The sequence below is a fragment of the Rhinopithecus roxellana genome, chromosome 16 (assembly GCF_007565055.1).
Source record: "Rhinopithecus roxellana isolate Shanxi Qingling chromosome 16, ASM756505v1, whole genome shotgun sequence".
Lineage (NCBI taxonomy): Eukaryota > Metazoa > Chordata > Mammalia > Primates > Cercopithecidae > Rhinopithecus > Rhinopithecus roxellana.
The window spans coordinates 94235104-94250232 of NC_044564.1; the positions used below are offsets into that span (position 1 = coordinate 94235104).

Sequence of the window (15129 nt, forward strand, 5' to 3'; positions counted from 1 at the left end):
GAGATCCAGATGGACTCAGCGGCCTGCCCAAGTTCACTCTACAAGTGCATAACAGAGCAGGAATAGACCCAAAATGGGCCGACTCCCAGGCCTGTGCTCTCCTCACTTCACAATACCCGCTTCCCACCCATTTTCCATAGGCAAATATGGCATTTCTTCATGGATCCCTATGGAATCAGAATGCCGACAAGATGTCACGTTGCCTCTTTCAGCCTCCTGTGGATGCCGTCCTGGCCCAAGATCACTCGGCGCTGAAAACACAGAAACAGCAGCAATTCAACTTAGGGCGGTTTCTCATTTCAAGTATACCCAAAACCCAAGAGTAGCCTTACTCAAATACTGGGCTGTAGATTGGTTTTCTAGTCAGGAAGCAAACCAGCTGGTACCTGATTCAATTCTCCACTCACTAGAGATAGAAAAACATTGCATTTTTTGTAAAGTTTTTGTTAAAGACCTCCTTTTTTTTTTTTTTTTTTAAGATGGAGTTTCACTCTTGTTGCCCAGGTTGGAGTACAATGGCGTGATCTTGGCTCACTGCAACCTCTGCCTCCCGGGTTCAAGCGATTCTCCTGCCTCAGCCTCCCGGGTAGCTGGGATTACAGGTGCATTATCACCACACCCAGCTCATTTTTGTGTTTTCAGTAGAGACGGGGTTTCACCATCTTGGCCAGGCTGGTCTTGAACTCCTGACCTCGTGATCCACCTGCCTCGGCCTCCCAAAGTGCCGGGATTACAGGCATGAGCCACCGTGTCCAGCCTAAAGACCTCTTAAATAATAGGGAGAGAGGAAGGGAACTATTCATTGTAGACCTTGCATGTGCTGCGATGCTTCACGTAAGGTTTTCACTTAACCTTGCTGCAGCCCTAAGAGGTCAGCATCAAGACCAGCCTGAGTGACAGGAAGAAACCCAATGTTTAGTAATAACTAAAAAGTTATTAATTTTATAGGTAATGGCAACAAGACAAAGAGCCGTCTATTAATTTGCCCAAGATCCTATAGTTGTGAGGCCTGCACTAGAACCCATATCTCTCTGCTTTTGAAATGGGAGAGTCCCCTGATCCCTCTCGCAGGACATGTGAAGGCAAGTGTGGCTCACCTGTTTGGTCACTGCCGCTGCTCAAACCCCTGAGAGGAGGGGAAGCACACAGACGGACCGTTGCAGGAGCCCAGGTGGGCATGTGTTACAGTGTTCCCTTTTAGCCCTCCTATCTCCGTGGACGGCTTGAGTGTTCACCAGCTCAATGGACCCTCTGCCTTTTTGCAAGGGCAGAGGGCCAGTGTGATAGCTTTCTGTATTGTGAGCACAGGCTTGAAGGATGAATGTGGGGTTTTACTGAGCGGTGGAGGTGGTTTTTAGAGGGATGGATGGGGAACTGGAAGTGGGGATGGAATAGGAAGATGATATTCCCCTGGATCCTGGCCATCCAGTGGCCAAACTCCTCTCTGACCACCCCCAGCCAAACTCCTCTGGGTGTTCAGACGTTCCTCCTCACCTCTCTTTCTCTGCTGCATCATTCTGCTGTTCATCCACCTATCTCATCTCCTTGCCTGCTTGTCTGTTTCTGGAGCCTGGAGTTCGGGGTTTATATGGGTACAGGATAGGGGATGTGGTGGGCCAAAAGACAACCTTTTGGGCAGGAAAATAGAAATGCCTGTTCCTACTTAGGGCCGCAGGTCTCCAGGCTTGAGGGTGGGGCCTTTGCCAGGGACCGCCCTCTTCTACTCAGTATTTCCGTCTCCTGTCTGAATCATTTTCAAAGCTGATGCTTTTTGTACTCTAAGCTATTATCTTTTAGAACCAAGAAAAATAGATTTTCTGTTGATGTTCTAGTATGCACCTTTTACTTAGACAGTAATATAAGAAAATAATCTATGTTGTTGGTTGCTGAGCAGCTCATAGCTAAACTGGGTGCCAATTGCTAAATTACCCTTTAGCCTAGGTTTTCTGGTATGTTTCTGCTTCCTCCTTAGTATACTTAACTGATACTTTAACTCTTAATTTAAAGGTTTAATGATCTCTACCTTTTAATACAAAAAGTTGAGATACAGATTATAAGTAAATAAAATTCTTTACCCAGGACAGTACCTGTTAACATTGAAACCTTTTCATTTTAACTGAAGGAAATTCAAAATGTAACTGTTGCCAAATTCCTTGTTTTCAAATTTAGAGGCCTCTCCGTTTCAGACAATTCCACTGGGGATTAATGGCCCATTGGAGTCTATACAATTTGCTTAATTACCCTAAAATTATTATCTTGACTAAAGCAGAATCTTAATAGACAACATTAATGTCTTTATCCTTGTCTGGAAGAATCTCATCTCTTCGCAAAAAATAGCTTCTTCAAATGAGGCTGGATAATCCCCCAAGCCATGGTGATTAAAGATAACAATGGCTCATTTAGAAAATGTTTTGGGGAAATTAAAAAGCTGAGATGAAGCCTGTTGGTTCTGCACACTAGTGAAAGTAAAGGCAGGAAGGGGATGGCACCAAAAGCATCCATATATTGGACTATATTTGCTTCCTACTCAGTCAGCACAGGCCGCAGTGTTTGAGGACATGCAGTCAGGTCTGTGGGTGTGATCTCTCTCTGCACCAAAGGAATGAGCTTCATCAGCACCATTCCATTGAAGGGAATTTTGTGCTGTATGTTCCCGGGGTCACTCACAAACATTCCTACTTACGAGTGACTTGTTGCTTTCCAAAATAACAGTTTATTGGGATTTCAGTTTAAGTTTACACTAATTCAAAGCCTACAGACTGCAGTATACTTACACACCTTTACTGTACTTACGAGTGTAGAAACTGATACGGCTGATTCACTTATTCATTTACTAACATATAGGAGGTGTGTGTGTGTCTCTCTCTGTGTGTGTGTGTGTGTGAGAGAGAGGAGGGAGAGAGAGAGAGAGAGAGAGAGAGAGAGAGAGAGAGACAGGGCCTCACTCTGTTGCCAAGGGCGAGTGCAGTGACAAGATCATGACTCACTGCAGCCTGGACCTTCTGGCCTTAGCTGGGGACAGTGGCTCATGCCTATAATCCCAGCACTTTGGGAGGCCGAGGCAGGAGGATCGCTTGGGCTCAGGAGTTCAAGACGAGCCCTGGCAGCATAGCAAGACTCTGTCTCTAAAAAAAATTTAAAATTATTTGGGTGTACTGGTGTCCACTTATAGTCCGTCCACTTGTAGTCCCAGCTACTCAGGAAGCTGAGGTGGGGGGAACATTTGTGCCTGGGAGGTCAAGGCTGCAGTGAGCCAAGGTCCCACCATTGTACTCCTGCCTGGGTAACAGAGTGAGACCCTCTCTCAAAACAAACAAACAAAACCCTCCTGGGCTAAACGTTTTAATCTTCTACTCTGTCGCCCAGGCTGGAGTGCAACGGCCAGATCTCAGCTCACTGCAAGCTCTGCCTCCCAGGTTCACGCCATTCTCCTGCCTAGCTAGTTTTTTGTATTTTCTTAGTAGAGACGGGGTTTCACCGTGTTAGCCAGGATGGTCTCGATCTCCTGACCTCGCGATCCGCCCATCTTGGCCTCCCAAAGTGCTGGGATTACAGGCTTGAGCCACCGCGCCCGGCCAACGTTTCAATCTTCTAAACGTACAGTTGCTTCCTCTGGCAACCAGCACCCTCATCTTGAGGGGCTTTTCCAAAGCCACTTCATTAACTCAGGTGTGGTCAACAGGGGCTTACTATAAGTAACAAAAGTTATTCCTTTCACCTTTATCACCCTGGACACATTATAAGAGCCAGGGACAAAAACCAAATATAACATAAGATGCTACTACAGCTGTTATCATTTAGAAAGTTGTACAAAAGTTTAAAAGCTCTGGTTAGGAGATAGACAAAAACCAAAATATATATTTCTTTTGTTTTGTTTTGTTTTTTTTGTTTTGTTTTTTTTTTGTTGAGACAGGGTTTTGCTCTGTTGCCCAGGCTAGAGTGCAGCGGCGCAATCTCAGCTCACTGCAGCCTCCATCTCCCGGGTTCAAATGATTCTCCTGCCTCAGCCTCCTGAGTAGCTGGGATCACAGGCGTTCACCACCATGCCAGGCCATTTCTTTTTTTTTGTATTTTTAGTGGAGATAGGGTTTCGCCATGTTGGGCCGTGCTGGTCTCAAACTCCTGGCCACAAGTGATCCACCCACCTCGGCCTCCCAAAGTGCTGGGATTACAGGCATGAGCCACTGTGCCCAGCTTATATTTCTTATTATATCACAATATCACAAGAGAGTATCATCATCATCATCATCATCACTTTTATCATGAATGAATACTGGATTTTGTCAAATGCCTTTTGTACAGCTATTGAGGTAATCATTATATTATTTTTCTTTTTCAGCCTTTGTGAATTACACAGATTGATTTTTGAATGTTATACCAGACTTACATTTATGTGATAAACCCCAGTTGGTAATGAAGTACTATTTGTGTGTGTGTGTGTGTGTGTGTGTGTGTGAGACAGAGTCTTGCTCTGTCGCTCAGGCTGGAGCGCAGTGGTGCAGCCTCCACCTCCTGGGATCAAGCAGTTCTCCTGCCTCAGCCTCCCAAGTAGCTGGGATTACAGGCATGCGCCACAGCACCCGGCTAATTTTTGTATTTTTAGTAGAGACGGGGTTTCACCATCTTGGCCAGGCTGGTCTTGAACTCCTGACCTCAGGTGATCCACGGGCCTCAGCCTCCCAAAGTGCTGGGATTACAGGTGTGAGCCATCGTGCCGGCCTACATCTCTGTTCTTGAACATCTAGAATTTATCCCCAATTTTTGAAACTTCATACACCAGTCTGAAAAAAATTTGTGAAGTTTCTGCTTTTTAGGTCATTTCCTTATGAAGAATTCCTAGAAGTGGACTTATTGAAATAAAGACCAATTTACCAATTGTGCCAATTTACATTCAGTGGGAGGATTTTTATTGCTGAAAAATGAAGTAATAATCCTTCAATTAGTTGTTTATCCTTTGGGGGTCATGGATCCTTTGTTTTTTTTTTTTTGGAGATGGAGTCTTGCTCTGTCAACCAGGCTGGAGTGCACTGGCATGAACTCGGCTCACTGCAAACTCCGCCTCCCAGGTTCAAGCAATTCTCCTGCCTCAGCCCCCTGAGTAAGTGAGATCACAGGCACCTGCCACCATACCTGGCTAATTTTTGTATTTTAGTAGAGATAGGGTTTCACCATGTTGGCCAGGCTGGTCTCAAACTCCTCACCTCAGGTGATCCACCCACCTCAGCCTCCCAAAATGCTGGGATTACAGGCGTGAGCCACCGCGCCAGGCAGATCATGGATCCTTTTGAGACAATGATTAAAGTATGGGTCTTCTCTCCAGAAAAAAAGAAACACAATTGCATCAATAAACAAAACAGCATGAAATTTCAAGGGTTTCTCAGAACCTCTGAAGCCCATGTAAATTGACACCTCTCTTGAATAAGAAATATTATCCTATCCACTGAATAGAAGTTTTCTTGCCATACTTCAAAAATAAGTTCACATACAAACTCTTGTATTGTCAACTACCTTTTGTACATAAACCATCACTTACTGAGCACCCACAATGTACCAGCAACATGCCAGATGCCAGAGGCAGAAGAATAAATGCTCCTGATTTCAAGGAATACAGAGTCCACTGGGAAAGGCACAAACTAACAAGTATTTATAATAAAATATGTGCAGTAGTAGAAGTATTCATTAGGCAAAATGGAGGTACAAATTTAAGAATTGATCAACTTTTCTTTATCAAAGGTTTGCAAAGAATGAATGAGCATTCTCAAGGATATTCTAGGTAGGGGAAGCAGTACCAGCAAAGGGAGGAAGACATCATATAACCTGGCATATGTAGGAAATTGTATGAGTTTAACGTAGTTAAATTGGAATAGTAATGAACATTGGAAGAGCTGAGACTTTTCCTTCCTTGGGTCAAAGACTAAAAGAACCAATACTGACATATACAATTTTAGCAGTTTGTCTGACAACACAAAGGAAACCACAAAAGATTTCCTCCCAAACACTCCTTTTATTACCCAAACCTACTCTTATTACATACAAAGAAAACATTTTGCCTGTTTTCTTTTGCAACTGTTTGAAGTGCAGTGTTCCATTCAACAGACAAGGTTTAAAATCTACTTATTATTAATACAAACAAGCAGCACATTGTGAATTTAACATTGTCTAATGGCTTTCATTTTGTACATAGAAGTACTAGAAAGCCTGTACAATTACTACAATAATTTCTCATAAAATTGCCTTGAAAGACTAACTTATAGGTAAAACTACAATTTTAACATTGATTTAGATAGAATGTTGATTTTCAGCCTGTCAATTAACACTTCTAATGCTATCATCTCATGAAAAACATTGTTTTTAATTCAGCTTAACTTTTAAAATATAAGTAAGCACACTGTTACTTTGAAGTTACTGACTTAATTATAATGGAGCATGTGGAATTTTAAAAAACATAGGTGTCTTATACGCCTATGGAAAATGAATATAACCAGTTTTGATAATGCAACCTTGCAAAGGTCTTTTTTTTTTTTTTTTTTTTTTGAGACAGAGTCTCGCTCTGTCGCCCAAGCTGGAGTGCAGTGGCCGGATCTCAGCTCACTGCAAGCTCCGCCTCCCGGGTTCACGCCATTCTCCTGCCTCAGCCTCCTGAGTAGCTGGGACTACAGGCGCCCGCCACCTCACCCGGCTAGTTTGTTGTACTTTTTAGTAGAGACGGGGTTTCACCGTGTTAGCCAGGATGGTCTCGATCTCCTGACCTTGTGATCCACCCGCCTCGGCCTCCCAAAGTGCTGGGATTACAGGCTTGAGCCACCGCGCCCGGCCAGCAAATGTCTTTACTTGTTTGTATATATATATACTTTCTCTTGAAAATGTAATTTGTTTAGATTTCTGCCATGCTTATTCTTTTCCCTTAATAACCAATTCATATACATCACAGAACCACATGTATAAACATAAGGTGTTATTATAAAGTAATAAAACCTGTTTTCTTGTGTGGCTAGAAAAGAAAGAAAATATAAGAGTTTAAAAATTTAAATGTCAACCAACTGCAGTTGAACAAAACAATTTAAGTTTATAAAGCTCTCAGCACAAAGAAGTGCCTGACTTGTTTTTTCTTTTTTTTTTCAAATAAAGGAATCTCTCAGATGGCATCCCACTAAACACCATCTAGCTTTGTCAAAATACAGGTTCTTCAAGAGTAACTTAAAATATTAAAAAGATGTACTCTTATTACAAGTTACCTAATAATTATGTATAATATGGTTTCTCTTCAGATTTCTACCAAAGAAAGGAAATTCTTTATATGTGTGACAAAGAAATCCAAAGTGAGCAAGTTTTCTCTATAAAATCCAATGAATCTCAGAGGGAATAGGCAAAAGCACAAACAATGTATGTTAATATATTTTCTTCTCAGGTTTTGTTTTGTTTTCCTCTAAGAGAAGGAATCTTCTTCATGGATTTTTTTTTCCCCAAGTAGAAAACATTCTTTAAATGAACTTAAACAAAATGCATGGCCAATAAATGAAGGGTTCAAAGATTTTTATGAAGTGGGCTGAAAATAAATGATCCTTGGCATGTATTTGAAGACATCAAACAACTCTGACCACAAAAAAGTAAACAACAAATCTACAATAGGTACAAATTATATACATTTATTTTTAATAATTTTAAATAACACTCTTGTATAAATTCTTTCATATATTCAAATCATACACAAATTTAGAAATGCATGATGAAGCCTAGTACAGCATATGTATGAGACACGTTTTTAAAGTTTGTGTTAGAATTTTAGTGACATAAATACAAGTTTAATGTTTCAGAAACATTCCCTAATTGCTCGGGCTATAATTTAATGTATTATAGAGTGCTTATGCCTAGCATTACAACTTGACTTTAAATCATTTAGCTTTTGGACTAACTTAGATCTGAAGCCCTGGGCTCACTTTCTAGGGCTGCTGCTGCAGTTATTGCATATGCATAAGTAACAAGAAAGATTCCCATATTGCCTTTGAGCAAACATCATTCAACCACTGACATTTTAATGATCCATAACCTTTGGTCCGTTTGATATTATTTGACTTCTTCAGATGTATGAGTGTATTCTTCCTGCCTTTCCCTTTGGCATAGACACTGGCTCAGGGTTAAACAGAAAAATGCACTAACCTTCCCTTACTCCCCCGCACACACCAAATTCATTTAAGCTCCCAAACTCCTTACTATCAAGAAGAGTAGAACAGACCAAAAGTTCTTTGTGGATGAAGCCAGAAATGCTTTTCTTGCTGTAATAGGTTACACTGGGTTGCCTTTTACTTCTCTGAACTTTTTGTCAGAGACCTTGCCTTGAGATGTGGAAATTCAATTCCTACCCACCTAGCCCAAAATAAAGGAACCAGGTATGTTCATTTTAAGTGGTGTTACGTTCACCAAGCGTCCTAAAAAGTGTACGACAAAAGTGAATGATCTAGTAACCCTGTTCCAATCAAAGCTGTCAAGAGGATTCTCTACTCCCAAAATAGCACTTAAAGGGCTAACGATCCTGATGGCACTCAGCTGACCAAAATAAACTAGTAGGTCAGTGAGTATTGCTTTAATGGTCAATTTACCTGGGAATATTGGCGCTAGAGAATAGTGATATAATTTGAAGTGTCTACAAATGTTGTCTAAAAAACCTCTCTCCTCTCATCCCATGTTTTGTCTGTTCTCTTAAAATCTAGGTATCACTGGGAAGAGTAATGCACTAGGCCCACAGGACCTTAGTATTAATATAAATGAGCTTTAGTTTTCAAGTGCCATTTTTTTCTCTGTAACTGTAGAAATTCCATTAATAAAAGAACCCTGGGGGACAGAGGGTAGAGGGAATGAGAGGGGAGTAAGGGAGGACAAGGACATACTTAACACCACCTAGGGCACCTAACCATCAGAAATGCATAGGCGTTGACTAAAATGAATTAATGAAGATAAAAGCATCGCTTAATGGCAGTATCTGTAATTTCCAAATAAGATTCACATCAGTGCTATCTTATTTAAAAATAAACACGTTTCCAATCCTTACACAAACATTCTCCCAATATTAGGCTTTCTTTTTGTTTTTCTTTTTTTGAGATGGTGTCTTGCTCTGTCGCCCAGGCTGGAGTGAAATGGCGCAGTCTCGGCTCACTTGAACTTCTGCCTCCCAGGTTCAAGTGCTTCTCCTGCCTCAGCCTCCTGAGTAGCTGAGACTACAGGCACGTACCACCACACCCAACTAATTTTTGTATTTTTAGTAGAGACAGGGTTTCGCTATGTTGACCAGGCTGGTCTCGAACTCCTGACCTCGTGATCCACCCGCCTCAGCCTACCAAAGTGCTGGGATCACAGGCGTGAGCCACCGCACCCAGCCCAATATTAGGCTTTCTGAAGGACAGATGGCATCCTGCTGCTGGATGCCACAGTTTATGGGGCTCATGCCTTTAGAGGAAAGAACATTGTGCAGTGCATCCCATACTAGTTTCCTAGACTGATTTCAGTGGTAGATCACTTCGTGATTGGTTTATATTTTAAAGCAAATTATTTCCAGAAGCAAAAAGCTGGAGACATTAGAGGATATTATTTAAAACAAATGTTAAGACTTTTTTTCCCATTGAGAAAAATTATAACCATAACCTAGGAGCCATTAACAAATATTTAAAGGTAAACTTCCTTTGTGATTCAATTTTTCAATACTTTTTAAGGTCTGTTTCAAGGAATTTCTACATGGTCAAAATCCTCTTAGACTCCAACAAACCTCCTTTCTCTATTGGTTTAACTTCTGTTTAATAAATGTTCACTTCTCACTACCTTTAATCCTGACCTTTTTTGGGGGTTGGGGGGCGGTGTAACTGAGAGAAAGTTGGGTATGCCATTTTGCACAATTTCTTTGAATTGTGCAGTCTGTACACACATATGCAGCAACTGCTAGGGAAAGCAAGTTTTCCCTCCCTGCGTGAAAGATGAGTTCACCTTAATGAAGCACAAAACTGGCAGTTTTGTTTTCTAATCACTAACACTAGCTTCAGATAGTAAATCTTCCTGTGTTCATTTCGCTAAGTGCTTCATGGTTGTGTGGCCCTGGATTGCTCCTGATATTTAAAAAAAATAAAAAACATCCACAAGTAGAACTCTTCCTCCTAGCTTTCTTGTGTCCATGGCTAGGCAATTTCTGCATATAGTTGAAAAAACATGTGCTTTAGAGTTAGGAGCCCTGATTCCAAGCCTAATAATGACATACATTGTATAGCCTTGAACAAGACATTTAGCTCCTCTGTGCCTCAGTCTTTTCATCTATAAAATGGGGAGAACAATTACTTCCTCAGGGAGCTATGGTGTGGAAGAGAGGACACACATATGGAAAAGTGCTTTGCAAACTACAAAGGGCTATAGAAAAACTAAATAGTTTTCATATAATGTAATATAATGTAACCTCTATTCTTCTGAGCAATGGCCAAATATGCAAAGCACCCTCAGATTACCAGAAGTAGATTATTTGCTTGTACTCCCTCCAGAACATTATCTCCAAACCCTGAGAACAACTTAGGGGTCTCCTATAAAGGGATGACCAAGTTCTAGGTTTTTCTCTAGGGAAGTTAGGCAAAGGGGTCAGCTTGGATTTCCTAGGTCTAATCTAATAAGAAGTTTTTATTTTTCTTCTAACCACTTCACAGTTCACTGTTCCTCCTAGTAAGTTATATTTGACTTCTGACCACCTTTCCCACCCACCTTGCTTAACCCAAAATGTCAATATCATAATAAATGAGAGCAACAGTAGTTAGCCTCTAGGAAAAAAAACTGCATCAAAAAGCAAGAACTAACTATACACCCATCTACAAAGCTACCCACTAATCAGACAGGAAGACGATGGGAGAACTACAGCACTGCAGGGAGATGGCACATACCTCATGGCAAATGAGTGACAGGCTATGTTCACATGTAGGAGATTTTTTATTTGGGGTGGGGGAGAGATTATAAATATTTCACAGGCATGAAAACTACAGATCCCAAGTAATATGATGGCTTTTCTCTTGGAACTAAAATATTTCTATCCTTTGGAAGACTATCTTTTACATTCAAGAAAAACATTTTTTAATGAGGATATGTTTTATATTAATCTATGTAAAATATATAGGGTAGCTAGTGTCTACTTAGATTAATGTTTTTGGAGAATGCATCCTATGTCCCAGCTTAATGATTATTGACTTCAAAATCTATTGCTTGAATCATAGTAAGTCAAAGAGCATATAACTCTACTTTTAGACCGAGAAAGGAAAGAAAGATTAGAAACATTCGACCTCTTATAAATTTCAGCAATGTCCTCAAGAGGGACTAAAAATGACTGATGCTCACCAGAGTCCCAGCTCTAGCAATATTGCCATCTATTTTACAGTATTTTAAGCAATCCCCATATTTTTCTTTTTACAACACCATTAACTGCTGTACAAATAAATTCGATGATAAAATATGACATGATTTTTTTTACAAATAGATACAATGTTGACCAGATATGCTACATTAACTATGTACACCTTATTTCTCTAGAGGCAGGAATATTCCTTACTTTTAGACAATTGATCATTTACACTGAGACCCTGAGGAGGACCATCAGCCTCCTGCTCCCCAATGAAGCTTATCCTTCCTCCACTAGAAGCTTATCCTGTGCTTTCATCTCATCACTGAGCAAGAATCCTAGCAGGAAAAAACCAAGCCCGTCTGAAGATCATGGGACTTTTCTATCCCTATTCTAGAAACTATCAAGATTATTTATTGTGATACAGCCTAGAAACCAGCTTTTCCTTAATGATGTCCTTTCGTATAGTAAAATGAATATAATCCCTGACACTGGTTTTAAAAAAATGTTTCAGGAATGGAGATGAAGTCTTCCAGCAGTCTTTCCCCCTCCACATCTATCATCTTGTTACCACTGGCTTGGTGAACACTGCCCCAGGAGTCTATCTGGAGGTCAAAGTGGTTTTGGGCTGCACTATGGGGTTCAGCCTTTCCATACTCCCACGTGGTTTGGTACAAAAATATACTTTACTTCAAGTCCTAATGACAGTGAACGCTTCAGATCTTCATGGGAAAACTAAGAGCAATAGATAGGCTAAGCGCATTACAAATTTGTACCTGAAAATTTCAGATGCACTATTTGCCTTTGCTTTCTCAGCAAACTCTAGCCAGGCTTTGTCTGGCCCAGGGGCTGACGCTTATAAGCACTGTGGTTTAACAATTCAGGAGAATATTTCTAGCTCCTTAGGCTTTGTAGTTATGTATGGGCGTCGTCAGGGTCAGTTGCCCATTGGGAGCCACTTCATTGCCATCATCTTCCAACAATCCCGAAACATCTGCATTGGGAATGCTGTCATGGTAGCTGCTGAAACTGATATTGTCTTCTTTCAGCTCGATGGTCCAAAAGGGGGCATTGAGTTTCCGGTTTTGGTACTCACGGTACATATATACAGCCCCCACAAATCCCATTAGCAGCACCACAACAATGATGATGACTGTCAAAATGATGATGTTAAACTGGGTCCATGATACATCAGCTAAAGCTGAAGTGCTGTTTTCAGAAGTGCTTACTGAAAAGACAGTCTGCAGGGTTGTAGGGGTAAAAGTACTATTTATAACAGGGGTGGGCACTGATGTGGTCAAAGAGGCATTGGAAACCAAAATGGTAGAACCTTCAGGTGTTGGAACAATAACTTCTGAAAATAAAAACAGAGAATGAAATGTAAAAGACAAAATTATCTAGTTTTGAGAAACAATAAAAGAAATACACATGGGAGTGAATGTTGATGTAGGATGTTGACATGATATTCTGCTTTAAGATAATGCAAGTTAAAAATAATTTTTAAAGAAATATAGTGATAAGGGTAAGAATCAGGGTCTATAAAGCTAGATTATTACATCTATGGCTGTTTTCCAATATGTATAATAACTACATTAAAATCTTTGAGTCGGGTGTGGTGGCTCACACCTGTAATCCCAGCACGTTAGGAGGCCGAGGCGGATGGATCACGAGTTCAGGAGTTCAAGACCAGCCTGGCCAAGATGGTGAAACTCTGTCTCTACTGAAAATACAAAAATTAGCTGGGCGTGGTGGCAGGCACCTGTAATCCCAGCTATTCGAGAGGCTGAGGCAGAGAATTGTTTGAACCCGGGAGGCGGAGGTTGCAGTGAGCTGAGATTGTGCCACTGCACTCCAGCCTGGGTGACAGAGCAAGACTCTGTCTCAAAAAAAAAAAAAAAAAAAAAATTTGGGAAAATTCCAGTGGAGTTTTCCATTCTTATTTACTCTTAGATAAAATCATACAAATTCCTGCAAAGGCAGTAAATTTGTCACTACTGAGTTCTAAATCACATAGTTAAAAGTGACAGGGGTATATGGCAATCATTTGAACAAAAATAAGTCTAGGCCGGGCGCGGTGGCTCAAGCCTGTAATCCCAGCACTTTGGGAGGCCGAGACGGGCGGATCACGAGGTCAGGAGATCGAGATCATCCTGGCTAACACGGTGAAACCCCATCTCTACTAAAAAATACAAAAACCTAGCCGGGCGAGGTGGTGGGCGCCTGTAGTCCCAGCTACTCGGGAGGCTGAGGCAGGAGAATGGCGTAAACCCAGGAGGCGGAGCTTGCAGTGAGCTGAGATCCGGCCACTGCACTCCAGCCTGGGTGGCAGAGCGAGACTCCTTCTCAAAAAAAAAAAAAAGTCTAACAAGTCTGATGGCACTTCATAAAGGTAAAATAATTATCTGCAAAGGAGGTGTAGGCAAAACTGTACCTCGTTATGTCTGAAAAACAAATTTTAAATGTCCGAGGCTGATGTCAGCCAAGAGAGAAAACAGCTTTCCTTAATTCCACATGTAGGAATTCTTCCTTTGTGTAGATTACAACTACTTTATAATTTAGGTACTATACTTTGTATGTCTAATGGCAGCATAGTTTGGTGGAAGGACTAAAGGCTTTGGAATCAAGTAGAAGTGTGTGGCTATAGATAAGTAAATTTTTTTAAAGCTCAATTTCCTTATCTGTAAAATGTGAATAACATCAACTTTGCAGAGTTCTTGGGAAGGATTAAATGAAATAATGTACCACACGCATTATCACATTTAATGCTTGGCATATAGCAGGTACTCAATAAAATTATTACTATTATTATTATAATTCTTCACCACAAAAGCCATATCAACTTATTCTAAAAAGAGGCAAAGTTTATACATATTACTTAATAGCTAATAAGAAAAATCATCAGTCCTGTCAGTTAACTATGAACAAAGTGTGCCTCCCAAATAGGTAACAGAACTGAGTAGTGGGATCTCTAGCTAGTAATAGGGTTCAATCTGAATCTTTTTGTCTTAATCACAACAGTATCAAGATATCAAGAAAATGGTAGAAAGATGACACTTGCCACAGACCAACTGCTCATCAGCCTCGTGTTCAGAATGTTAGAATATCAAAGAGTGGTTTGTAGAACAGCATGGTCCAATCTCTCTGTGACCTAATAAACCCTCAATATCCCTAACTCATCCTGAAATTATAATCATTAATTTTTAAAATTAATCTTTTTTTTTTTTTTTTTTTTTTTTTTTTTTTTTTTTTGAGGCGGAGTCTCCCTCTGTACCCGGCCTTTAAAATTAATCTTTACTGAGCTTTCCTGTAAGAAACATTTTGCCGGCCGGGCGTGGTGGCTCAAGCCTGTAATCCCAGCACTTTGGGAGGCCGAGACGGGCGGATCACGAGGTCAGGAGATCGAGACCATCCTGGCTAACACGGTGAAACCCCATCTCTACTAATAATACAAAAAACTAGCCGGGCGAGGTGGCGGGCGCCTGTAGTCCCAGCTACTCGGGAGGCTGAGGCAGGAGAATGGCGTAAACCCAGGAGGCGGAGCTTGCAGTGAGCTGAGATCCGGCCACTGCACTCCAGCCTGGGTGACAGAGCAAGACTCCTGTCTCAAAAAAAAAAAAAAAAAAAAAAGAAATATTTTGCCATGTGAATAAGTTTGCTTTTAAAAATCAAAAGGAATATTATTATTTCCTCCTTTGTACATGGGGGAAACTTAGGCCCAAAGTTAGGACAGATGCTAGAATGAACTCCAGCTTCTCAGCTGGAACTTCTAACCAGAT

The 15129-nt window shown here is 40.9% G+C and overlaps 1 protein-coding gene across 2 annotated transcripts in view; it reads right to left on the reverse strand.

Annotated features, from left to right (window-relative positions):
- Positions 1–7627: 7627 nt before the first annotated feature.
- Positions 7628–15129, reverse strand: part of MEGF9 (multiple EGF like domains 9) — a 115733-nt gene continuing 108231 nt past the window's right edge. For both annotated transcript variants that reach the window (XM_030919568.1, XM_010372015.2), the window contains one exon: positions 7628–12707. In XM_030919568.1, the coding sequence (XP_030775428.1) occupies positions 12256–12707 (452 nt within the window). In that variant the 3' untranslated portion in view covers positions 7628–12255. The remainder of the gene's footprint in view (positions 12708–15129) is intronic.